At 45.8% G+C, this 27840-nt stretch overlaps 1 protein-coding gene across 1 annotated transcript in view; it reads right to left on the bottom strand.

The window, feature by feature from the left end:
- The window catches only part of robo3 (roundabout, axon guidance receptor, homolog 3 (Drosophila)), a 69998-nt gene that overhangs the window by 24973 nt on the left and 17185 nt on the right, over positions 1-27840 (bottom strand). Inside the window, exons 3-6 of the mRNA XM_036524097.1 lie at positions 11620-11777; positions 10436-10556; positions 10208-10346; positions 3348-3475 (exon numbers count right to left, since the gene is read on the bottom strand). Of these exons, the coding sequence (XP_036379990.1) occupies positions 3348-3475; positions 10208-10346; positions 10436-10556; positions 11620-11777 (546 nt within the window). The remainder of the gene's footprint in view (positions 1-3347; positions 3476-10207; positions 10347-10435; positions 10557-11619; positions 11778-27840) is intronic.

The following is a 27840-nucleotide window of genomic DNA, read 5'->3' as shown; positions in this document are numbered from 1 at the left end:
AGCCTGAGTTTACAAGAAGATGAGCAAGTGGGGCATGCTGGGATAGTGGTGGTTGGACAGTATAGCAGGACAGCTGTGTGGCAGCTGGCAGAGTGCCTGTCACGAGAGGCCAGATTACCAGGCCAAGACGGAGGAATGGCGGGATTGCTTCGGATCACAGCCCACCCGTCCCGGTGCCGGGTATTGTTGCGACAGGGATCCTGAATTTCTTGCACTCCTCGGTGAGCTGGCTTCCTACCGCTTGAAATTATTCATAACAGGCCCGCTGCTCCGGCAGACAAAGCGCTTACACCGAATGGGATCCAAAAACGCGCCCGCCGCGTCTGCATTCCCGCTCTTCCAGAGAGGACGTGCGCGCCTGCGTGGGGATGGCGGGGGTGGGGGGGCCCGCGCACCGAGGGCGACGGAGCGCATCCGACCCTTAAAGGGAACTGCTCCTCCGGGGAACAGAGTGACAGGCAGTTGTCATTCCCAAAGCGCTGTGACAGGCAGCGGCGCGGCGGCCCTACGCCTCAGCGAACAGAACACGCAATTAACAAACAGCTCCATCTGCAATTAACGCCAGCTTCGGAGGAAACGCAGCCAGATCAGCCAGACAGATGAGCATCGTAAAAGAAAATCACCATAAACACATAAACATCGAGGGAAAGACTGCGGAGCCATCTGAATAATTGCGACGCTGCTCGCGATGCAGCTGTATCCTGACAAACCCATTCCCCACTTGTTGTCAGTCTAACGTTACTAAGTCATCTTACAAGTGAACTTAAATTACATGCTGATGTCTGTGACAATCTGCACTGAACATCAAATGCAGGGCAATTGATAGCATTGTCAGGCTAATAAATGCAAAAAAAATAGCAGGCATGCTCTTTCTTAATAAGCTTAAAAACAGCAGATGTGTGTATCGCCGAAGCCTTAATCTGATGTAAATCGCTGTTACACTGGCTTATGTGAGCCCTATTGTCACAGCCCTTGGATATGCTAATAAAGAACGCAGTTTAAGAAAGGCTGATCAGCGATTATTTCAATATTATGCCCCCCGCCCCTCCTCACAGCCCCCACCAATCCCCCCATCTACTCCCCCTGCACTGAAAAGCGCACACTCCCAAAGCCTCTGTCAGCCTCTCACCCTGTCTCCGCTCCCTGCATTGGTTTCTCCCTCAAACCCATCTGCAGGAGCCCTGCTGCTCCGCAGCAGTGCCCAGACAACCACCTCTGCTCCACTTTGCCCCAAACCTCGCAAAATTGCTATTTCCTCAGTTTCAATTAGACGTTCTACTTCCAAGCCTCTCTAAATAGAGCTCAAACCCAACAATAGGCTGTGCCTGTGAACGGGTGAAGAAATCAGCGCTGGTTTGAGGGCAAACTTATACATATGTGATGTGCAGGCACCCCCCCCCCCCCACTTGTCATTTCAGAGGAGAAATGTATATTGATGTGGAACATTAATTTTTGACAGCCATTATGTGGGCTATTATATTTGCATTTCAAACTTGTTTATCAATGATAATTACATGCAAATGCAGGAGGAAAGGGAAACATTAATTAAACACGTTTGCTCAAGAGGCTTTAGACAGGGATATTGCCATTACTTTGCCATTGCAGTTTGAACAACCCAGTTGGCTTTGTGACGTCTGCCAAGCAGGGGTCTAGTAAAGTGCTGAAAACGGGAAATGTGTGCTAAAAAAAGGAAGACGAGCAAAAGCAGCATTTCTTCGAGCTATTTGAGATGCTCTTTTAAATTGGAAACCACTGTGGATTCTGTGGTGAAATCGCTCAGGGCCAGACCTTCGCGGTTGCAGACTCGGTGGGGCCGAGCTGTTCCGCCCGACAGTGTGGAGTAGATGGCAGACCAGACCTCGCTTCTGCCTTGTACTCCTGCGTGGCTGTCACTTGTCACATCTTCTCGCGGACTTGTGGGCCATATCGATCCCCTCCACCCCCTCCACCCCCTCCAGCCACTATTCTACATCATCACGAGTGCTGCCCAGGGTCACTTAAAGCACATCTGGGGTCATGTCTGCTCTGGAACAGATACAAATCCCACTTTAATTCACTTCAGCACTCAAGGACACAGGCTGCTGCAATATCATATCCCAGCCTCATTCGATCCAATGATGCTTTAATACATCTAAATGTCAATGGGTTTCGTGTCAGCGCCTGTCTGCACGTGAGGGGTACGCCTCGTTCCCTGTGCGGTGTGCCTCCCCTCACGAGGACTTTATTAATAAACATGCCTTTTCTCGAAATGTTTGCTTCAAGCTCCTTCTATGACTAGTCAGAGTACAGTAGGGTAAGGTGTTTAAACGGCAAGCGGCTGTTAATGTTCGCAGCGTGAGTTCCACAGGGTGCGAATCATGCAACGCGGCGCCCACCCCGGTTCCGCTGACCCAAAAGGGTAGTGGGGGGGTGGGAGGGGCTTTTTTGGACCAGCAGTGTCTTCCCCCACCTAGCACACCCAGCATGCAGAGAGAGGAAGTGAAATGGTTACTTACGGAATGGGCCGACTAGAATGGAGAGGTAAATGCCAAAAAAAAGGGGAAAAAAAAGGAAGACGGGTGAGATGGATCGGACTTTGGTTATGCAAATCAAAAAAAAAAAAAAAGAATGAATGAATGAGTTGAGCAGCAATGTAATGACAAGTGGCTTTCGAGCCTGGTAACGCATGGACAATGGGGTATGGGAGACAGGGGGGAATGTGTGGAGATGTGCGAAATGAGGGTGTTGTGTCGGAACGGGAGCTCTTTGGACGTGCCCCTCAAGCCTGCCTGTTAGATCGTGCTCAGTGCACACGCACTGCTGTGTGTCATTAATATTGCAGCCGCGAACTGCAGACTAAATCATTTCCCCAACAGCTGTCAGATGGAATAATCCAAAAGGTTTACCATAAGCTCTTATGCTCCCATTAGGTATACAGAATATTCTTAATAAAAAGAGCCGAATGTACAGCCTCGCTTTATGAAAAAAACATGGCTCAAATTGAATAAAACCATTTTTAATTGTGTCTGGCAGCTCTAAATTAATGAATGCTGTCATATGAAATATGCTTTCACCAGGAGGTGGAAAGGGTTCAAAGGGACATACATTTATTCCAGCAGAATTTATAACTGTCAAAATGAAAACATAATGACTGATAAATAAAATATTTTAGTATACTTTATTTAGATTTTAGTCACGTTGAATGCTTAAAGTGGGACCCCACAGGCAAGCAAGACTGTATCGCCATTGTGAACATCAGCATATTTGTATATGTGTATGTATGTGTGTGTGTGTGTGTGTGGGTGTGAATGTATGTAAATGTGCGCATGTGTGTGCATGTATAAGGAAAGCAGTAAATCCTGTCTTACCATGGACTTGCAGGGTGCCAGAGGCCTCAGCCTTGCCCACGCTGTTCTCTGACACACAAGTGTAGGTGCCCTCGTCCTCTGCGCGGACCCGGGACAGGCGCAGGCTGTTGTCACTGCGGATCTCGTACCTGTAGAGGCAGGACAAACCAAAGTGAAACCTCCGGCCCCTGGGTCTCTGCATCATCCCTCCATCCTCCGATGCATTAAACCAGGCCTTAATACGTATGTAATTGCAAGAGATGTCCCCTTTGGCCTTGCTAATTATTAGATGAGACTGGTGTTCAGAGCAAAAGGCCCTGAAAGTGGGAAGAGCACCCACAGCGGTGCCCAGGCATATCTGTGGATTAGGAGACCCATTCTATCTGTGCCGTCCCCTCTGCCTCCCACTCCCACCCCCCTGCTTCAGTTCGCATGGACTAATTCCCTGTCTCGTCCTCAAGGACAGACAGCACATAATGATGTCTCTGTCTGCTTGCAGATAGAAAGCCGCTTTTGTCAAACAGGACAGAAGTGTGGGTTCCACGGGCTGCTCAGTGTTGCACTGTAGTTCATTTAACTTATACACACCCTTTTAGAAGGTTTGTTTTGAGTGGGCCAAGGGTGACCCCGCGTTGAGAGCGTCAGATCTGAGCAATAAACGCAGCCGCCATTTTTTGAATCCTGCTGACATTTGTGACCAATCTGTGCTGCAGATTATAAATAATCTTTTGTATATGTAGGTATGTTATACTCCATATCATAACCTTGTTATAAATTCAGCAAAAAGGTAATCCTAGTATTCAGCATGTTTGCCAGTTGGTAGGAACTAACAGCCAGTCTAATCCTAAATCTGTCAGCAATCGGTCTGTTCCATGGTCAATCAACCAATCAATAAATGTTTATACCTTACTGAGCAACTGGGATATTGGTAATATTTCTAATTTCCAAATATTGTAGAAAAAGTTAGACAATGTGTCTGTGTCCCTCCTAATGTTAAAAATCACAGCACTGCAGTCACATATTGTCCAATGGGTCTACAAAAACATATAACTACATTGCTTTTAGAAAACATCAGTTGCACTGGTGTTAGTCTATCCATCAGTCATACAGTGAGTGTTGCATTCAACTTGGATGGATACACTGTTACCTGTTGTCTTTTTATTTGTTCTGTTATTGTGTGCTGGAGGTCACTCTGGAAAAGAGTGTCTACTGTATGAATGTAATGTAATTGTAATGAGTCAGTCAGTTTACTCCTCACTCTGTCAAGTAGGGCTGGACCCGAATATTCGGATATTCGTTCGTTGGGTTGGTATTCGGTTTTCAATTTTGGGATTCGGATATTGTTTTTTTTTTTTTTTTTTTTTTTTTGCTAAAAGTGAACTGCAACATACATGCTGCCAGCACATTCTTGTAAAATATTTATACTTTTTAATTGCACTGTTAAAATGTGGAAATATATAGCCTACCATCTCAGCTTGGGCGCCTGACATCCCTCTCACTCGCATCCCTCTCCCTCCGGCGATCGCCGAGCTCGTACTTTGGGACTCGAACGCTGAGTCTAATTGTTTCGACCGACCCCTAGCTAAGTTTCTCACCCTGGAAGGATGCTAGCTGCAGCGATTCCATGCTTCTCTCTGCTTCCAGTGGGGCGTATATGCTTGGGAAGAGTGTGTGCTGATATCTGTAAAATGAGTGCCACTTTGCAAACCATGGCTACGGATGTGTCAACGATAAAGCAAACTACGACCGAACTGAGAAATGCAGTGAACACAATTCAAGAGCGACCCGTAGTTGCCCTTCCAATATGGAAGACATTACTATGGGCTTGGTGAATGATGGTGACCGAAATAACAAACGGATGGAAATGTTGTGGAATCGAATGGAAGATCTTGAGGATAGGAGCCGGCGTAGCAACGTTACGCTAACCGGACTGAAGGAGGGGTCTTGGAGCAGGCAAAATAAATGCTTGTATAAGGAGGATTCTACGTGAGGGGTTCAATTTTGATCCCGACGGGGAGTTTCTTATCGAGAGGGCACACCGCTCTTTGGCGCACCGGTCAAACGACAAACAGCCACCCAGGCTGGTAGGCTACTGATAGTTTTTTTTACGTTCATCAGCACTGAAGAAGGTGCTCAAGGCGGCGAGAGAGAAAGGGGGAATTGTTTGGGAAGGGTGTAGACTCTCCTTCTACCCTGATATGTTTAAGAAACTGGCCCAAAAGAGGAGATTGTTCATGGAGGCAAGGAAGCTATTGCAGGAACGTAACGTGAGATACACATAATATTAGCGTACTCGGCTACTCTTCGGTTCAAAAGGACAGAATAATTTTACGGCCGCTGCGGATGCGGTGAGGTTCATTCGGGAGCATCATGGCGGTAAAGACTGAGGGGACAAAGTTAAAATATATTGGACGATAAGATTTAAGAAACGGAGGAAAATGTTTTTCAGGTATGGTGGGCGGGGCGTGAAGTGTGCTGGTATCAACAAGCCAGTCGAACACGACCAGTGGACTGGCTCGCCCGGCGTGCCACAGACCGAAATAGGTTTAGTTTACTACATATTGAGGTGTGTTGGTTAGTTTAATAATTATTTTCTTTATTTTTCTTAATTTTACTTTCTTTAAAAAAACGCCGATTAAGAGGCTATTGGTTCAGATAAGCCTGGCTGGCGAAACAGTTTTGGTGTGTACAGTTTTTGTTTGGTTTGTATTTTGCTAAAGTTAGAAATGTTGGTAATGTTGAATTTGAAAATTGTCAATGATGTAGCAGCAGGTTACACTGTGAGTTTTGGAGGGGCAATTCAGCTTGATGGTCGTTTGGTTTTTTCATGAAACGCTTGACGGAGGAGCGTATGTTTTCAGCAAAAGAGAATGGATAATAACAGGCTTGTCAGATCAGTGTCATGGAACGTTAACGGTTGCGGAACGGTAACTAAGAAAAAAAGATTTTATCCTACCTAAATAATTTACAGGCCGACGTTGCATTTATCCAGGAGACTCACATGCAAGAGGATGAAGCTTTTAAATTTAAAAGAGACTGGGTGGGACATGTCTTCCACAGTTCTTTTTCTAGCAAACAGAATGGTGTTATCTTAATAAATAAGAAATTAAGTTTTATAATGCTAAAGGAATATAGGGATGGCCAAGGAAGAATTATCTGTGTTGAGGCTCTCATTAACGGTGTCAAAGTAGCAATATGTAATATATATGCTCCTAACAGAGAGGACCCAGCCTTCTTTCATGAGGTAAATAAGATATTAGGCAACATGGAGGGGCAAATAATCTTGGCAGGGGATTTTAATCAAGCAATGGATGATGTTCTAGATAGAAGCAATTTTAAACAGTCACCAATGCCAAGGGATAGGGCTGCCATTCGCACATTGACAAAAGACTTAGGTCGAAAATGTGATAGATTGCTCTATCAAATCATGCTTCAGTAGAACTTTGCATGGATTTAAATGCAGATAAAGAGAGGAAAGGTAGATGGAGAATGAATATCATGTTATTGCAGGATGAATTGTTCAGCAAAACATTAGCAGAGGATCTGTCTTTTTTCTTTGAAATTAATTTGGGAACCACAGCTAAGGTAGCAACAGTATGGGAGGCATCTAAAGCATATTTACTAGGGGAAAGTATTGCACAAACATCCAAAAGGAAAAAGGAGAGCATTGGCAAGATTAAGAAATTGGAACTTGAGATTGGTGCAAGGGAAAAGGAATTGGCAAGACAATACTCTGATACCCTGTATAAAGATGTACACAAGCTTAAACTCCAGCTTCATGATTTATACAGTAGAAAAGCAGAATATGCATTGTTTAGACTAAAAACAAATTTTTATGAATCGGATGAGAAGATGGGCAGGCTCCTCTCCCGACAATTAAAACAACAAAATTCATCTGGTATCATTCCAGTAATAAAAAGGGTGATCTAGTTCTTCATCAAAAGAAATAAATGAAGTCTTCCAAAATTATTACAAACACTTATCTACATCATCCTTTAATTCTAGCTAGGAAGAGCTCAATCAGTTCTTCACTAGTATAGATCTACCTCATCTTTTTTCGGAACAAGCTGAATCTCTGGAAACCAAAATAACATTAGACAAAATTACAGCTACCATACAGTCAATGAAGGTTGGGAAATCGCCTGGAGTAGATGGGTTTCCAGTTTAATGTTATAAGAAATACATTGACATTATTGCCCCAATTCTACATGAAGTGTACTCAGAGGCGTTTGAGGCTGGATCCCAACCTAGCACATTTGATGAGGCGTTGATAACACTGATACCCAAAAAGAACAGAGATACAACGGATCCCTCCAGTTTTAGGTCTGTAAGCCTCATTAATGTATATTGTGAGATCTTAAGCAAAATTTTGGCATGGCGTCTGGAAAAGGTATTGCCAAGTATACATACTGATCAAGTGGGTTTTATTAGAAATTGATCCTCTGCGGACAATGTGAGAAGATTGTTGCACCTAATGTGGTTGAATTCCTCGGTTGGAGTACCGATTGCCACAATATCTCTTGATGCCAAGAAGGCCTTTGACAGGGTTGAGTGGGGCTTTTTACTCACCGCCCTGTTAAGGTTGGGTTTTGGCCCTAGTTTTAATAAATGGATAAAGATATTGTATGCAAATCATAAAGCTGCAGTCATAACAAATGGTATTGTTTCACCATTTTTCAATCTTGCTAGGAGGCACTCGACAAGGCTGTCCCCTCTCTCCACTTCTCTTTACCATTATTTTGGAGCCTTTGGTCATGACTGTTGGGTCAGAATCAAAAATTAAAGGGGTTCACGGAGGAGGAAGGAAACATAAATTGATGCTGTACGCAGACGATATATTATTACTAGTTAGTGACCCTCATAATTCTGTACCTTCATTAATGAAGGTTATTCAATCATATTCAAATTTATCTTGGTACAAAATAAATTGGAATAAATCAGAGGCTATGCCAATCTCCAAAGTATGCCATTCAAGCACGGTAACAAAGTTTAATTTCAGATGGGTGCAAAAAGGGATGAAATATCTGGGAGTTAAACTCGGTTCTAATGTGGACAAAATCATAACATTAAATTATGAGCCTTTATTGCGTAAAAACTAATTTGGATAAATGGTTGATAATTAAACTCTCTATGGGGAAAAATCAATGTTGTAAAAATGGTTGTGGCCCCCCAGTTTAACTATATTTCTATGATGTTGCCCCTCAGTATGATGTTACCATCTCAGTTATTTAAGCAGTATCAAAGATTTCCTTTGGGAAAGAAAGAAACCAAGAATTAAAATGAGTAAAATGTGTTCTCCAAGGGAGACGAGTGGCCTTGGTTTATCAGATATGAGGCTGTATAACCAATCTTTTGAAATGGTACAATTGGGGAAACACTGGTGTGGAGGTGATGCTGGATTTAATTGGATAACTATAGAGCAGAGTTTGGCTGCACCTCTTTGGCCACTCAACATTCTTTCACAACATCAGGGGGATCAGTTTGGTCGATCAAATCCTATCCTCTCTCATTCCAGAGAAGTCTGGAATCAAATGCATAAAATAAATAAAAGGTCACATTTTAAACAATCATATACCATCATAATGCTTCAATATGGCATAACCCAGAAATACGAATAAGGAAAACAAGTATATATTGGAAGCAATGGCAATCCAGTGGGATATACACCATTGGCGACTTATTCGAAAATGGGGTGTTTCGATCCTTCTCCGAACTAATGGAAAAATATAATTTACAAGGGAAGGGTCATTTCTGGAGATATTTGCAAATTAGAAATTGTATAGGTACCAACTGTAAATTTAATGATGATAACAACCCTGTATTAGATTATCTTAAATTACCTTCTGAATGTCAGAAAGCATAAAGCATTTTACAGATCCTTTAATCAATTGTGTAGTAATACATGTGACAATTTGAAAATAATATGGCAGAGGGATCTTAATTGTGGTATCAATGATGAAAACTGGCTGAGAATTCTGAGCAACTTGGGCAGAAATATTAGAGAGGCAAGGGATAAATTTATTCAATATAAATTACTACACAGATGCTATTGGACACCCGCAAAACTTTATAAAATGAATTTGATTAACAATAATACATGTTGGAAGTGTCAGAAGGAGGTTGGCACCTTTCTGCACTTAACATGGGAATGTCCTTTGGTACATCCATTCTGGGGTGAAGTATTAGGACTCCTGGGGGGGTTCACTAGGGCAGACATTGCCGGTGTCGCCACGGCTATGCCTCCTTGGAGATAAAGCAGAGATACCCAGAACAACAAATGATGAGTTTGCAATTGTGACTGTTGGTATTATTACAGCAGCCAGAGTGGTGCTGTGGAATTGGAAATCCCAAAAGGTACTAGGGATAAGGGAGTGGATGGATTTAATGGTGGAGGTGGCATCCTATGAGATCATGTTGGCCAGGATTGGGGGCAAAGGGTAGAAGGCTAAGGGAAACTGGGACCATGTGTTGCATTACATGACACTAGGAGATAAAAACTAGGGAGGGGATAAATTAAGTACAGTATGAGAGTCTGTATATTTTTGGTTTTGGCACAAACTAATGTAAATTGTTTATTATCATTATATAATTGTCTGTTTTCTTGCTGGAATGTTTCTTTTATGTTGCTGTATACAAAAATGTGTTGTTGAAAACAATAAAAACTTTAATTACAAAAAAAATATATAAATCTTATAAATATAAATCTCAAATCTTAAATTTGAGCTTCGAATATTCACTGTTGATTACTACTGAAGCGCCAGAGCCCAAAAAATGGTATTCAGGACAGCCTTACTGTGAAACAGTGAGTCATTCTGTCTATTCCTCACTCGGTCACTCCCTCAGACATGAGGTGAGTCAGTTAGTCAGTCAGTCCATCTCACCTCCCCCGGGGCAGTTCTCCTTCCTCTCTTCGCCAGCGCACCGTTGGGGTGGGGTCTCCATGCACCTCACACAGAAAGTCCACGGTGTCCTCCGCCAGCACCACCTGGTTCACTGGCTTCTTCACAAACATCGGCCGCTCTGTCATGAGAAATAGCAGCGCATTGGAGGCGGGACGGTTGCAGAGGCAGGGCAGAACGTTCTGGAAACAGAAACACTGCGCCACTCACCAAACACCACCAGCTCCGCGGGGTCACTGTCCTTCTCCCCCACCATGTTGGTGCCCACACACACGTACATTCCTGCGTCACTCTTCCGGGTGTTTGAGATCATCAGCTTGCCCCCCCGAATCTAAAACGAAACCAAAGTTTCATCATTCCAGACCCAAGCAGCTTTCCTTACTTACTGATCTGCTGAGAGAGCTGTTGAATTTAATCAACCCTCAACTCTCGTTTTTTTGTAATAAATGACCCCTCCACCAGACATTACATATCTAATTAATCTTTTTTATGAAAAGAGACATTAGCAAATGTCTTGTGTTCCTTAACATAGAGAAATGAGAAAACCTCTGAATAAGAATATAGTGTTACATGTTCCAAAGTTATTCACATATTTGCCAGCCATAACCTCTATTTTCTATGCTAACCAATACGCCAAGTATCAGGTTTGAAAACTGAAAGTTTGCTAAAGCAGTATGAGCTGACCCTTGGTGTATACTGACTTACATTTAACATTTATGCTGTTGATGTAGTGCACTTCTGCTGGTGAGACGTAAGTTACAGCAGGTGCATCTTGGTTCAACCTCTGCCTCAATCCTCTATGTGTCTCAGTCAAAGAAGTGAGGGATTCTGCACCATCTCTTTTTGTGTGAAGAGTTTGGTGTGAACTGGATGTTGGTCTTTTGGTTGTTCAAGTTAAGAAGTTGCTCATTTGGGTGACTGCCTCTCCTAGAGCCTATCCAAGTCGAATTTCCTTAAGCCTCATTTTGTTTCTGATTCAGTGCCATGTTCCATTTGATTTAAAACCCCTCCAGCTTGTTCAGTTCAGAATTTCTGAAAAAGAGTGTCTTTTTTCCTCCCCTTGTGGCCTCCTTTATTTTCCTTTTTAACCATACAATTGACAACTGACTATCCATCTGCTGACAGGTTTAGCTCATAGAAATAAAAGGCTTTCATATGCCTGCCAGGAGGGCTGAACTGCATGCTGGACTGAACTCCGCAAGAACCCCATTGCAGAAGTGAACACAATTCTTTTTCAGATGCACTCTGGATTGTTACTGTCATCTTCCTTAGATACTATATTCAGTATGGACTTTGGGTGGTAACTTCAGGACGGTGCTTTTTTTGGACTCTTCAGTACATTATGGGCTGTCAAATCATGCCAGGAGGATGCAGCTAAGATTGGGCATACTCACAGTGATGCGCTCGTCCTTGTCATTCACCCGCACGTTGTTCCTCTTCCAGGAGATCGTGGGCTCAGGGTGACCTCGCGGGGGGATGCACTCCATGACTGCTGGCTCCCCCGCTGCCACCACCACGTCACTTGGAGTCTGCCGGAAGTCGTCACGCAGAACTGGAGACAGAGAGGGAAGAGACGACGATGGTTAAGGGACAAAAGAAGAGATGTCCTGTTTACAGCTCTTGAAAGTATAAGAGAAGCCCTTGAAGCAAGCTGCCAACAAAAATTACTCGATTAAATTGATTAAAAAGGTAGACATCCATACCTCCAAAAAATGTAGAAACTTCTAATAAGCCTGATAGAGGGCACTCCAAAACAAATAATTTACACACAGATTACTTCATTTTTTGTCTAAAAACAACAGACTCCTGCACAAGTGTTCTATGTCACAGTGTTACATTTGTCAAGAACTAAGAAAGCAGCAGCTGAAAATTCTGGTGGTTCTAGGAGACCTTTAAATCCTGTTACCACTCCTTGCGTATTACAGACATTTGAGATATGCGTTCTCATCTGAGTGTACTTCCTGAGATTTATAAGGGCTAGAGGAGTAAAAATTAGGATTCTTTTTTCTTCACTCAAAGTTCTCAATTTCTCCCCCAGGTTTCAATTTGCTCCATTTTTCTGTGTTTGGGTGCTGGCTGTTCTCTGAACCATCAGGACCCATTAATAATGAACATCTTCTGATCCAACAAAAAGTAGATGAATAATTCAATGTCACACACACACACAATCACACACTCAAAAACTACTAACAACTAAAAGCGCCACAATACACACATAAGCACACATATCTGTGGAGACACACACACACAAACATTACTATTATCTGTTTGATTGCCCTTTCTCATCCCCCTTCATACCCTGCCTTCTGACACCTCCAGGGCTGATCCCATCTATATGGCACTCAGTCTATATTCCCATTTTATTGCCATTTAACAGATTCTTTTGCACTTTCAATTACTTTAATCTACCCTGCCCTGTATCTCCCAAATTGCACCTCGCTCAATCGTTATTTCAGACCTTGCTTTTTCCAATTGGTGTCTGTGCCCCAAAGCAACCATCACACAGAGTTTACGTTGGGATAAACCTTATGAAGAGAAGCCCTTCGATATTACATTGGAAGAGTGCCTCACACCAAACTCCAATAACCAGCATTCATGAGATAAAAATAACTTCTCATGGCCTCCTCCATATCTCACACCCACAAAGGGACGATGGGGACTATGATAGCACAGAAGGAGAACCGTGGAGCAGAACCTGGGAGAGGGCTTTGATGACCCAGCACAAGGTCAAGTGCATCTGTTGTGCCTAATTCCTGGTACTAGAGGTCATTTTAATGAAAACAGGAAAAATACTTCAACTATATACACTGTATATAGCCGGAGGAGGAGGGACCCTGCAAAAGGTATTTGGTGCATGGCCCACTGGTGTGTGGAAACGCCCTGGCCCTATACCAATTCCTACCCCAGCTATGGGTCAAATAGTGCTGCTGCCTTGCAGCCTGACCCAGTCAAGGTCAAAGGCTAGGGGACCAGCCCCAACAGAAAAGGGCAGCTGAAGGAATTGCACCCTCAGTTTCACATAGCAAGTCGACAATATGAAGGATGATAATGATATACACTGTATACACACACACACACACACATACACACACACACACACACACACACACACATATATATATATATATATATATATATATATATATATATATATATATGTATAGAGGATTCCATCTATGGAAGGCTTGTTGTTATCCCCAGCCATCTGTGACTGCAGGCACTTCTTCTTTAATCCCAACTTTCAAGTCTCAGGTGACACAGGGGCCTTTGTGTGTCCAGGTGAGTGCCCGGCGGACAGCTCCCCAGCTCCAGAGGGCTCTGTCCACTTCAGAACGAGCCGAAGGCCCAGCTCAGACACAGCGGGGGCTCAAGTGTGATTTCAGAGCTAAAAGAGGTATCGCATTTAACCCGAGGCACCTCCGAGCCTCTCAGATATTCTGACCGCAGAACACAGGCCGCTGTTCTAAAAACTTTCTCTCTCTGGGAAAGTAGGCTCAGCCTTAAAGTTGGGAGCAGCGAAACTTTTCAAGTGAAGGTTCCTCCAGGATATTTATATATTTGAACACACACTGCAGATTTTTTTTTTCATGCATGTATCTTTGAAGATATGAGTGAATTCAGTATTCATTCATCAGGGTGTGGGGATGATTTATTGATAGATGAGAACTACATGGTGCAAATATTGAATACATTAAAGACAGCACCATTAGTAACATCAGTACACTCCTGCTTCACTGGCTTTGTTCTTCTGGGCAGGCTTCACAGAGCTGTCATGACACACAAGACTGAATTAACAAATATACATGCTAGCTACGGTATGCTTGTACTTCAGCGGATTTCAGTTCATTCAGTTTCATCAGTCGTGCTTAACGTAAACTGATACATGCTTGTATCATGTCTGCTTGTACAGACTGTAGTATGTATGCTATACATGTTTGCAGAAGAAATCTTTTACTGTACACATGCAGATTGTATATTGCAGAGTCACACAAGTCTACCAGGGCAAGTGGAAGCATACTGTAGATGTTCGAATAGATTTGCCTGTAATTAAGCAATAGCAATGCAGGAGGGACACTGCAAAACGTCCTGACTATGGAGGCAAAGCCTTGTAATTGGGACAGATGTTCCTTATGGATTGATTTGCAAGATGCAATATAAGAAATTAAGATCCATTTTCACGCAATAAAATGATGTAACACAAACCATCATTGCCATCCCTCAGCTAGTTAATTTTTCAGGGCTTGTTTCCCGGATTGAGAATGGGTGTGACTGAACAGTACGATAATTACCCACAAGCACCAGACGCCACATGAAAAAGACGCTTGCCTTTAAGTGTGACATACACACACGGAGGGCAGGCACGTCTCCTGAGTGAGTCCTTGCGCACACTGTTCGGGTAACAAAAAAATTACTGTCCCTCTGAAACTGCAAGGATGACATTTCCATTGTGTGCCAATCACCAACAACTCAATCAGCGCAAGGCAAAATCACATTTCCAGCATAAAAGAACACATCTTCACCAAATGTCTGAAGATTTGTTTTTGAGCAACACAATAAATGAGAAGCGATACAGCTGCCGGAGGCACATTTAGACAAAAATATCCTCAAATCTTCAAGGAGCTAGCGCTGGCTGGGGGTCCCCATGGGAGCACACACAGTAATTGCACAGCTCACATCCTTCCCCCAAGCTTACACATAGGATAAAAAGCCACCAAAGCACAGGTAAACAGGGAGCCATGCACATGAGGCCAATGTGCTTTGGCGTTGATGCAGGAGTGATTCAGGAGTGATCCGGGAGCAACGGGAGTGCGATTCAGGAATGTGTCGAGATCAATTCAGTACTGATTCAGGACTGTTTCATTGTTGGTTCAGGAGTGATTTGGGACTGAGGCAGTTGAGCCTTTATCCCCTGTGAATGGGCCTGGTGGAATTACAATGGGAAGAGGGGTTTGGAATGAGTGTGCATGCTCCTGTGCCTGAAGTGTGTGTGTGTGTGTGTGTGTGTGTGTGTGTTTGCGTGTGAGAGACAGAGTGAGAGAGACAGCCATAGAGCCTGTGCGCATGCATGGTGCATGTGTGTGGGTGGATGTGTGTGAAAGTGTTTTTGCATGCATGTGTGTCTGTGTGCAAGCCAGAGGGAGAGATGGTCATTAGAGCTGAATTACAGAGCTAATGTCACCACAATGTCACCCCAGCGGGGAGGGGACGGTCCAGCCTGATTAATGTGCTCCTAATGATGAGGAAGCCAGGCAACAAAACCTGTGGACATGTCGACTCGGGGGGAGAACTCACTTCCATTTTTAATGGAGGCTTGTCACCAAGGCTGTTTTTAATGTGATTCCCGCAAATGTCAGCACAGTATATGCTGTGGCCTCAGTCCCGATGCTCCAATTCCGCAGGATGTCAGATATACATTATTTCAATCCCCAGCAGGCTCCCAACAAAATAAACTCATTTTACGAACAAGGGTGGTTCTGTAAGAAAATAATCTATGGAGTGTTTGGTTGGACGTACCAAGAATTTTATATGTTTGCTTTTTCTAAGAGTCATGACGAAGTGCTCTTTTGGGCAGGCCAGCTCAATGCCTATAATTTCAAATACGATCTTGACTTTCTTTGGAAATTTTAAAAAAGAATTCTGTGCTCCAAATTTCACACACGTATTAAATGGTAATCCAGGTAATATACCTGCAAAACAGAAGCTACTGGTAGCCTTTAAAAAGATGATGTTCAGACCATGTCGGTTATTCTATGTCTTAAGCAGAAGGTCAGGATATTTAATGTTTACCATATCTTTACTTCTCCTGAAATATCAAGGCAGCTAAACCACTCTCCTTTTTCAATATATTGTGATTCTGCTGAGACGAACCGGCTCCATTAAAGCACACCCTTCCATTGCTGACCTTCTCTGTCATACAAACATTTTTCTTCCCGGGGTGTACACACCTGCGGGCGCAGCTCAGATTGGACCTCTGGCCGGTCCCTGGGCTCCAATTAGGACAGCCATGGCCACCCCAAACCTCCAGCTTTAACCACCTTCCGTCCAAAGTCCTGGCAAGTTCAGCCATGACCCTATAAACAGTATTCATTAACCCTAAAGAAAACGGCTGACAGAAATGGTATGGAGCCTGTTTACTCATAGGGGAAATCTATTTAGCAACGGCAGATCCAAATTGAGGTGCCAGGGGGTTATGGAAAGCTTGTGTTGACCTGTCATTCCCAATGCTGGCCCCACATGCTGAGGTCTGCGCCCTTGCCTCCTGTTCAGCTCCAAAACTGGAAATCGAGAAGGTGCACGGAGCTTGATTAGGTGCTTGCAATTACCCATGAAGCCCCGGGGGTGATAGGCAGATTAAGCATGTGACCTCCGACCCCCCGGCTGCTGCCTCGGGGGAACCCTCACCCTGACTACAACAAAGCCTGTGTAATCCCTCTGCAAGGCCTGCAGTCCACTTCAATTACAGTGCTCTTTCACCCCATTGGTGGGATCCAGGGGACACTCTCTAGCGGATTCCCAGACCCTCCGCGTTTAGAAAAAATAAAAATCAATTTCTCATCCTATACCTTCTTTAATTTTTCAGACGGATATATTGCAAGCTAGACAACCGCCACCAAAATGCATCTGGCTGTCCGTCAATCTGTCTTGTCCCATCTTGCGCAGATGTTTGGTCTGAGGGGTCCATTCAATCATGAGATTTAAAAAAATAATCATTTCTGCATTTTGACCACCATATAATGTTATCAATTGAATCTGTACTAGGGAGTTATTTCAAACTTTATAGTAATTTTAATATTATAGAAATCCTCAGCCGGAGATCCGGATTAAGGAAATTAATGAAAGTATCTACCTTCTACTGTATATTAATATTGATTTTAGACAATTGTCTTTTCAGAGTGGGAGGTCAACCTTTTTCTCAAACAGTTTATTGTTTGTGTTTTGAGGATAACATAAATATTCAGAGCAAGGAGGGCCCGATATTTAATTAAAATACACTTTATCGCTATCATCTAAAACTCAGGAGGGTTTTTTTTTCCTCCCTCTCATCTTCAGCTTCAATAATTTCTGCGCTCATGAATAAATATCTAAATCTCTCGCAGAATGACAAATGGTCCCTGGCTGCTGCTGAAAGGTTTATGTTTCAGGTCTGTTGTTGGGATTTGCGGCGGTCATCTGTCAATCTGTCTGCTTGCATCTCAACCTGATATGAAGCAATCTGTCACACACTCTGCAACTGGAGGTGGGCTCCAGCAGACGCAGACGCAGTAATCTCAACGTTTGATCATTTCGCTGCATTCGTCTTATTTCATCCAGGCACTTATATTGCACTGCATGCGACTGTCAGTGTCGCGAGCTTTGAGCGGTGTTTGCTGAAATGAGACTGAAAGCAGGAAACATTGGACAAACTATCGTAAATTACACATCAAACTGTAAAATCTACCCAAAACCTGACATCAACAACAGCATGTGTTCCGTGTTAATGCGCTGAATATATTTATAACTGAAACAAATGAATGTCTGAAGACAAGACTTCAAATGTCAGTATATATAATGCAGTTAAATCCATATGTCAGAAAGGACACTTTAGAGGAAAAAAGTGATGAACGACAAAGAGCAAAGAACAGAGAACCCTCTCAACCCTATTGGTGATATGTTAGTCAATACATAGATAGTGAAGCTGGACTGCTTTTTTATAGGACCTGCTGTTCATTCATCTCTCCCTCTGTCTGTAAAAGAAACTCAGTCTGCCCCCCATAAAGTGAGTTGCCAGTATGCCTTTCTCCCAGTGGACATGAAGACAGACAGATGTACAGGTGGGCGGAGAAGTGACTTGGAGGTCCATGATTGGTGATCAATACCCCTGATTGCCAGGGGGGTTCCTGGGACAGATGGAACACTCTCCACTTTCATCGGATTTACGGTGCTACACCCCCCCCCCCCCCCCCCCCAGCACAAACCCACCCACAGCAAAACATTTTCAGACATTCCAACAGAACAAACAAGCACTGCTACCCACTCAGACAAACGGCCCCGCTCCCCCACATCACTGATAGACTTACACAACTGAGATGACTGAGGCACAGCCAGGGCTATGCTGGCCACCACTGCTAGGGATCAATGCAGTTGATTTCATAAATTGAACAAAATCAATATAACCATTAAAGGCAATGCAAAGGTGGGCTCTGAAAATGCCATTATTTTAATTTACAATTAGCCTTTAACTGTTATATTTAATTGAAGATCAGAATCAGCATTGAAGATCAGCATCATTGAAAAAGGTGGGTACTGAAAACGAACCCCAGGGGAAATGCTTAGATGGATGTCCAAAGCCCACTGCAGCTCACTGGCCATTATAAGGTTGCTGATTAAATGGGTAGTCTGTCCAGTGAAAAACTTTCCCTGTGTTTCACATTCTCATTGTAATGCTTTCAAATTCAAAAGCATCTTCAGTGACTAAAATCTGCACCTGTGCTGTCTAAAATCTCTTTATCAGTCCTGACAGTTTTCACATAACTGCTTTGTATATGTGAGTCACCTGTATTGTTCTTGTCTGGGGCCTGAAATACAATATTCACCTTTCATTGCATGAGAAGCTGTGCTTTTCCTCATGTGTTCTACCTGTGGGATGAGTGTGTCCAGTTACCCCTGTAGGGTCAGTACTCCCCAGTTCCACCCCATAATGGGGCATTATTAGTGTGCAAGCAGACACCAGCCTGTCACAGTTCACAAGCGTCCCTGCACTACAGAACGCAGCTGTCACAGAGGAGGGGGGTGGGGGGTTGCGTTTGGGTCGGCTTCGGTCTCAGGGTGGAGGGGGGTTGGTGGTAGTGTGTGTGGAGGGGGCCTTAGAGGCACGTGCTGCCTGGACATCTGTCCCTCTCTGAACCACCCCCCCCCAACCCCCCCAACTCCATCAATTCCAAACCCCAACAGGATCAAAAGGGGCCACTCCTGATAATGAGTCCCGCTCTGCGGACGGGCAACGGGCGGGACAGATATTGCCTTGGGGACGGGGGGGAAATCGGTCCCCTCTGCGGTCCGACCTAATTTTTCTCCCCCCTAATTTTTTTTTTCTTTTTTTCAATTTTCCCTTTTGTTTGTGTCTGCATGCGCGCGAGCGTGTTTGTCTTTGTCAAAGCCTCATTTATATCCTGTCTGCGCTGCTTAGGCATCACCTGAGTCCAGTTAGGAGACGACAGCTGCGGGCTTCTCTCCTCTCCTCTCCTGCTCGCTCCCACAAACCGCGGCCAGCACCCGCTTTTCAAGCCTGATGGATGAAAAGCATCTGGCTGATCGACGCTTTGGTGACGGGGAGTGAAAAATGCTTCCCTTTATGACAGAAAAACATTCTGACCTAGTGTTGCAGGGGCGGTGCTTTCACAATGCTACTCTGAGAAGGGGAAAAGCTGATGAGAAAAGAAACAAGGATATTTTGAACTGTGGACTTTTACAGTTTCCTCCATCTGATGTCACGGATAGGAGGTGCAATCCTCTGCTGTGGAGGCCCATCTGACTTCTCTTTGACATCTTTAGTGCAACTAGAGTTTGCACATGTGGACACGTCATGGACCTTCATTTAATAAACCCACGCTTGTAACATGGGTCAGGGAATGCTCTCACACGGTCTGAAATTCCACTTTAAAAGGTACGCCACTCAAGTCACGGCTGAGGGTGCGGCCTGTCTGTTCTGATCAGGGACAAAGAAATAGACCTCCTCTGCCCCCAAAGCCCCATTAATTGTCAGATTCAGTAGGTGAACCTCATGAAAATGCCCTGTACGTGATGCAGTGCAAGAGCTGGGGGAGGGAAGCTGCAGTATTTCAGCCCAAGCTGTGACACGAGTTTCCACGTCCACACAGCCCACGCCGGTATCATGCGCCTGGTTAGAGCACAAGATGGATGGGGCATGGTGTCGAGGTGTGCCATTTCGGGGCTTTTAACCGCTCATAAACACCCCGGTCTGGTCATCCGCTGCACCTTTAAAACCCCCGGACGTGTCAGGGCGACAAATTGAATGTAATAAATTACCCTGCTTTACCCAGAAAGGCCTCATGTGCAAAGCCAGGGGGGGTGAGTCTCATTATCCAGCCCTGAAGATGGGGTGGTGGTGAAGGAGGGGGGATTTAGTGAGTCGGGGCCTGCAGCTCTCTGCGCCTTTGGGGGTATAAAGGGGGGTTCCTTTTCTGACCTGCGCATGCCGGTGTTTGAAACCAGCCCCCTAGCCTGCAGCACGATGTCCCTGGAAACACATTTCCAAGAAGCCCTCAGAATGCCCCCATATCTCAGGCTTCCCTCCAGAGCAGTGCTTAGCATTCAGGCCACCTGAGACCGGTTGCAGCTCTGCCTCTGGGAATGCTACCTCTCGCAGGTGTCAAGCAACCCCTCCGGCATCAGAGCTCTCCAGGTTCATCCATCAGACAGCAACTGCACTCCCATTGAGGCCATTCCAAGAGCAGCACGGGCCCAGGGTTAATCCCCTCACCTTCCCAGCATGCCTCAGTTCATCCCCTCCAGTGGAGACACTGTTTCTGTTTCCCCATCCATGAACCTCGCTCAGGTCGGTCAGCCCCTCAGCACGAGCTCTGACGGATGGCGTGGCTGAGCTGCCATCCTATTGGGAACCCCCACTTAAAACAGGTCACAGGGAGCAGCCAAACAACCTGGCTCCGAGGACTGGAATGGCCAGCACACCAAGGGGAGACTTTCTTTGGATTCAGAAAAAAAAGCACGTGGAAAAATGGTTGTTTTCCATTGATGCCAATGGTGTCCTCAGCAGTGCCTCACCACGCGACTTCCCTTCTTTACAGTCACCCCCTTCCTGTGATATGTGTCCTGTCACATACCGATTTCCTCCTTACCAAGACAGGAGTTCATTGGTTTCCTCACACACCAACTGGACCACTCCCGAAATGTCTGCCGCGCAATTCTGTATGGACTCACAACATAGCAACCACGGCTGTCCCAGCAGAAATCTGGTTTGGAAGACCCGTGAGATTGTGTCTGCCACGGCTCTCTCAGAAAGCAGTTCAACAGCACAGGCTGTCTCTCCATGACGGAAAGAGAGGAGGGACCCACTGACAAACCACAGCAATCCTGGGTTCACTCTGTCAATGTGCCACAATGCATCCAACTTTATTGGGCATTTCACCAGAAATGATGACTCCTCAGACGCAAGATAATTGCTTTTATTTTTCAGACAGATGATCATTAAAAATTCAAAATGACTCACAATAGTTAGCCCACTTCTGCTCAATGTGAGAGGCTGAGAATCTTCTACAGTCGAATAAATTACCAAGGCATAAATGTTAAACTAAATGACTTTGACATGGTTTTTAAATCTAATGCTGAAGAGCATATAAAGGATAAGTCTGATATAAAAGGAAAGGGAGCAAATGACAAGCACAAAAGGTGTGCTTTGTAGAATAATGTATCCTTTTGACCAGCTGTGGTATAATTATTTCTCAGTAGTTTCCCATTGTGATTGCTAGCTCCTTAGTCAAATGCTGAAGATGCAGAGAGCACAAAAACTTCATCATCAAGGGCTTAAAATTACAGGTTTCCATGTGTCACTTTTCTCATAAATGGGTAGTTATTATCATAAGAATGTTCTTTATTATCTCCTTCTGCAATACAATAGGTTAAATGCTTGAAATTACTTTTTGCATTTCGAAGTTAAAACTTGCAAAGATAAAACGCAAATCCGTTCCATGATATGAAGTCTGATACCTTAAAAACTTTACTTTCTGCATACAGACGTACAACTTGATTGCTAACCCTTGCTTCCGAATAATTTTACAAAACACAGCAATTCTCCTTGTCCAAAATTGTCTCTCACATGCTCCCAAAGAAGGGCCTTTGGGAGAGAGAACGGAGACTGAGATTATGAGGGTCTATTTTGGAGGGGACAAGGGGGCTCGGCAGTTATCTCTGCACTGTACGCCTCATCATTATTCAGGCCCCCCTCCCCCCTGTGTGTGCAAACTGTGGACAGCCTCACGGCACAGGACAGAAGGTCCCGTACCAAACAAATCAATGGAGAACAAAGGGGACAGACAGGGGGGACTCAGCCGTATTGATGGCAGGGATGGGGGCAAGGGGGGGGGGGGGGAGGAGGCTCAGCAGCACCTCCCAGCACCCCAACCCCACCCCCAACGCCCCATATTGTTCTTTTGTATGCAGATTGGAGCAACAACAAGCCTGCCACGGAGGTGGTCTAATCCCGTGCGTGTGGCCGCGCAGTGTAATGGCTAATAGAGACATTGTCTGTGGAGAAAGAGGATTACTTTAATCTAGAGATGGCCCTCATTCGTGGCGGTTAGAGGGGTGAGCAGAGGGGTGGGGATGAAAGGAGGGGAACGGCCCGCTCTCTTAGCGTGGGTTCGAAGGGCGCCCTCCTTTCCGCTCCTCCCTGACCGCTGCACTCCGGCCATCTGGAGAAACCGTAAACCCAACCGCTCACATTAGCATGCGCCATTCATACAGAGGGCAACGTTTCATCTGCCCGCCCCAGTATTCAAACGCAGGCAGGACTCAGACTGCAGCGTGCTCCTGACTTTAACTCTGAGTAACCATTTAATACTATCAATTTCATTTTTTTCAAGTTACCAAAACATGTTTAGAAACAAATAAATGTAAATCTTCCTCACATCTAAAGAATGAAATGCATTGCAGATATATTGCCGATAATATAACTACATGCCACAGGTCTCACAGGTTTACTGACCTAGAAGGGTTTCCAAAGTGATGCCTGAAGTATTTCTTTTAAAAGCGCTCCTCATTGTTCCCAGCAACCCGCTACACACACAGCCCCCTCTGACCCCAACCCAACTAAAGAGGAAAAAAAACTTGTAAATGAAGCAGATGACAGATAGTCAAATCACATCATTCAAATTCATTTTAGAAAATTAGGAGTTTTTATGGCTCATGTAAAAAGAAAAAAACTGAACAAATTATGCAAACTACATTATGCAAATGGATTTACTGGAAAGTGTTTCAAATCCGCTCAAATTGGCGGAGAAACACCTTATCTGCCCTCCCCGCACACAGCAGGGGACAGAACTGAGCAGAAACTCCGAATCCCACAGGTCCACTTATTACAGGGCTTTGCAATTGTCTTACAGAGCCAGGGAGCACTCACTCCTTTCGAACAATTCTGAACCTACCACACTATATCCACTGAGTCAGAAAAGGAAAGAGAAGTTCAGGGTTGCATAAGGCACCCTCCCCTTTCTCTCAAAATGGGCGTGTTTCACTCTTTTATTTATTTGTTCCGATTTGGTGTAATCCATTGTTGATAAATTTTGCAGCTCCTTCCCCCAGACAGCCTGCCACATTAGCTTCTTTCACACACAGTTTGACAAACCCTTGATGGGCAGATACAGTGCTCCTCAGGATTTTTACAGCACTGTATGCACTGTGCATTAAAACAGACTCCCTGCCCCGCGCGATACTGTCATGGTGAAGGCGGGGATCTGTGTTGACGCTCGATCAAATACGATGGAGCGGCTCCAGCAAATAGCTCCGCCTCCCTCCTCCCAAGGCTCCCCCACGCTGGGGATCCTGCCAACTCACATCTGCCCGTTTCTGCGCCACACGAGCCGTTCCCAAACCGGAGCCACGGCTGCGCTTGCCTCCCCAGCCCTGTCAACAACCTGGAGGCTGTGATTGGACGACAGGGGGCGAGGGGTGTGTTCATCACATTTGGGGACGGTCAGGAACAGTCCGTGACTCTGTGCGCTGGAGGGAAGAAAGCAGCTCGTTCTGTCAGACAAGTGCCCAGAGCATCAGACCCAATGATATCCGTAGTTTAAAAGTTGGACGAGGGACGGAGGAGGGGGAGGTGTCGGGGGGGGGGGGGGGGGGGGGGGGGGGGGGGACAGCAACGCATGTGCGAGATCCCGCGTGTCCTTCAGGCCTGTTAAACACGTCAGGCAGAGGCCGCCGCCTGGCTCCCCACCCGTGTTCTTCTGCACTAGCCTGGCACAGGCTGAGACTGCACCCCCCGTTCCCTTCACCTCTCTCATCACCACTGCACCCGCCCAACGGTGAAGCCGCCTGCTCCCCCCGCCACCCCCCCCCCCCAACAGACCCAGGGTCCCAGAGTGCTGCAAAGGACAAAGGCAGACCTGCAGCACAGCGAGCGTTTACACCCCGACAGTTTTAACTAACGACCTGACCGGACCGCCCTGCCGAAGGGCGCTTCGGCAGCGTCCCACCCGGGGGCGAGCGCATTCCCCAGGCCATGGTGCTCTGAACGCCCTGAAAAGCCTGCACGGTTCTTATCTACATCAATTACAAATCCGTTTTAAATCACTTGCTTACATCCTGATAAATGGCACCCAAGCCAAGCATAGCTGTTCCCAAAACACAGGGGTCTGAGGTGAAGGTGTGCTGACAAAGCCTTGGAAGCTAAGATGTTTGCACTCACCGAAGAAGCAAAGAGAAAGCTCAGAAAAGAAAGACAAGGTCAGGCTCGTGCTTTCAGCACAAAGTCTCCTCCTCTGCTTGTTTTTGAATGTTATTTTTGGCATACAACAAGACGTGTTATGAAACCTCTGTGTGCCAAGTTTTGCTTTGCTTGTTCTGGACAGCCAAAGGCGCTTATCAAATGCACTGGCAGTTGAAGCCCATCACAGAGCAGGCAACAACGATAGCAGGTTAATAACACTGTCAATAATAAAGGGCCAAGGTGACTTGAGCAAAAACTTTAAAATGCTCTTCTAGTACACTTCAGAAAGCAAATCTCTGTGGATGGCAACATCAATGAATTTTTTGCATTACATTTTACTAATCCCAAAAACAACAGCATCCTACCTCCAAACACTAGCAGGTTTTCTTCTTGAACAGAAATTTTTCTAAAAAACATTAGCAAATGAATGGATAAAGCCAACCCATCAGCTTCACCTGAGTTTTCTGTGCCACAATACACTAATTTTTTAATACAGCTCTGTAATAGATACAGAGAATACTGCCCATTACACAGATTACAGCAAGAGGAAAAAAGATAACACTTGAGGAATATTCCCCAAGTCATGTCAAGGGGCAATGATCTGTGGTAATAATTTAGCCTGTGACATGTTCGGTCACAGCAGTCAAACTAGGGGTCCATTGTTCTCCACCGCCCCATCATTCCGGCGGTAATCCGAGCCACGCGAAGCCTCTCAGAGGCAGCACGGCTCATTAACACAGGGACCCCGATTACAGGGTCTTCCTCGCGCCACCTGTTGTCATCGGAACTCCTCGTCCCACCCCGCTGTCACCCTTGGGCACCAGCGCGGGCCACTGACATCTCGTTAGCCCCGATCATGTCTAATTAATTCATTAATCAGGATGGGGTCAGGGGCATGGGGAGCAGAGGTGGGGTGGGCCGGCCCGATGACCGCTGGACAGAAGGGCCGGTCTGTCTGGTGGGGCCCTGGTTCTCCACCCACCCAACCCCCATCCATCCCCTTTCACCAGCAGAGAAAGCTCCACAGCTCCAGCAGCAAAGCAATATCGTTAGTGCAGTTCCATTGAACGGCAACAGTCTAAGAGAGCCCTGCACTTCCCCACCACACCAGGGCTTTGCCAGCTGAGAACTGCACTAACTGCACAAAAGGCAAAGACAAAGGGGGACGCAACAAAGGGGCGCGCAATCTGATCTCTGACTGTGGACCACATGACCGTCCTCCATAATGAGGCAAGTACAGTGGGATCAGGGAGAATTTCCGGAGGTTTTACCATATGCAAGCTACTTTACTACAGTATGCTCACAAAAAACTAATACAAATCCAAAAAAGGCTACATTCAGTATAATCTTGTGTCACTTTTGATGTGGGGTTTTCAGCAAACATTTTATTAAGAGGCCTTCATGCACATGACCAAGTGAGAAAAGCAATCGAAGAAAATACATTAACATGGCTTCTCTTCTAGGAACAACAGTGCCATGTGTGAGTACTTCTTTTACATGCCTTTGTTACCCCAGTGTCTGTGCTGGGCTCAGAATACTACCCAGTGGAGAGAGTCTGCACTGCAGCAGTCAATAAGCCAGCACTTAACTGCAGCTTTGCCATTTTTGGGGGGACTTTGGGGTCCTTAATCTGCTATGCCCTCTTACTAATCCACAAACCTACAAATCCATTTTTTTATGATTGTGGGGGCTGCCGTTCAGCTGTCTCTCAGTCAGGCCTGCAGGATTACTCAGGGTGAGAAAGTTGGCCAGAGCCCTGCACCCGACAACAGAAGTGAGCACAACGTCAGATCTTTCCTTTCACCTGTTCATTCCCAGCATTCCCCCCGGCAGCTGCCGCTCTGCCCTCACCTGTTCCCCTGGAAACCAGACCTAACCTCCAAATGACCTTCGCTCCCGAGGTCCCGCCAGCTTGAGTTACCCCAGGCGCCCTTGTTTGAAATGCATCTACTTCTCCTCTCCCTCCCCACCACCCAGCGCTGTCTCCAGAAGGATATAGGCAAGTTGTAAAAAGCCCTTCCTGGTAACACAAGAGCACATGGTTCACAGACAGTTTCTGTATATAATAAACTTCAGCCACAAGGCTTCCATTTAACTCTTTTATTCTGTCTGTCTGTGTCTCCCACACAAAAGATTCAGACAATTAAAGACTCAAAAAGAAAGGATGTTTAAATATACCTACTTCTGATTCACATACAAGCAGACACACAAATATCTCTCTCTCTCTCTCTCTCTCTCTCTCTCTCTCTCTCTCTCTCTCTCTCACACACACACACACACACACACACACACACACTGTGCAGTGCGGGTCTTTGATGCTGGAGAGGAGCCAGGTGGTGTGTAAACCATGTCGCCTTGAGCTGGTCTCCAGAAACACTCATCATCCATGCAGCCCGAGGTCTCCTGACTGAACATGGTGCCGGGGCGGTGACAGATGGAGGCGTTTGAGGTTACCCCATGCCAGCAAGCTGGCAAGTGCCAGGGACCCGGGCTTTCATTAAACAGCCCCTCTGCCCCGCCTGGTAAGCGGACGAGGTCTGTGCTCAACCCCTCTGCCGGAGGGGAGCCACGCTGCGGCCCTGGCACTCTGACGCAGACCCTGTGTGTCTCGGCCTCGTCACAGACACCCCGACACACTGAGAGGCTGGCAAGCGCACAGCGCCGAGAATTGGCCAGGAACAACCATGGCCCTGCTCTCAACAAGACCAATCCGGCCCTGCCCCAGTCCCCCCTCCTCTGGCCCATTCTGGACACCACTCCACCCCCCCGTCTCCTGGACAATGTCCCAGATGCCCTGTGTACGGTCACTCTCTTGAAGGAAAAGCAGGTATAAGAAGCTAGATGCTTCTGATACAAAAGGCCACATTGCTCTTTCAGGGCTGGGGGGGGGGGGGGGGGGGGGGGGGGGTTTGGGGGCTGGAGGGGTGGAACGGAAGATGACAGCTGCAGAGGATGTTAGCTCCCTGAAGGGAAGGGCAAGCGTTCGGGCAGCAGCCAAGTCTGGCAGCCGGCTGCATGCTCCGCAGAAAGCCCTACACAGCAGCAGCACAATCCTGCTGTTTTAGACACTCGGTGCAGCCAGTCCACCCCTCCACAGAACACATGCTCACTCTAACGGCGTTCAGTACCAGCAACCAACACAGGCCTCCACATTATGCTCCTGTGAAGC

The sequence above is a fragment of the Megalops cyprinoides genome, chromosome 3, assembly GCF_013368585.1.
Source record: "Megalops cyprinoides isolate fMegCyp1 chromosome 3, fMegCyp1.pri, whole genome shotgun sequence".
Classification (NCBI taxonomy): Eukaryota; Metazoa; Chordata; class Actinopteri; order Elopiformes; family Megalopidae; genus Megalops; species Megalops cyprinoides.
This window is presented reverse-complemented; position numbering and strand designations above follow the sequence as displayed.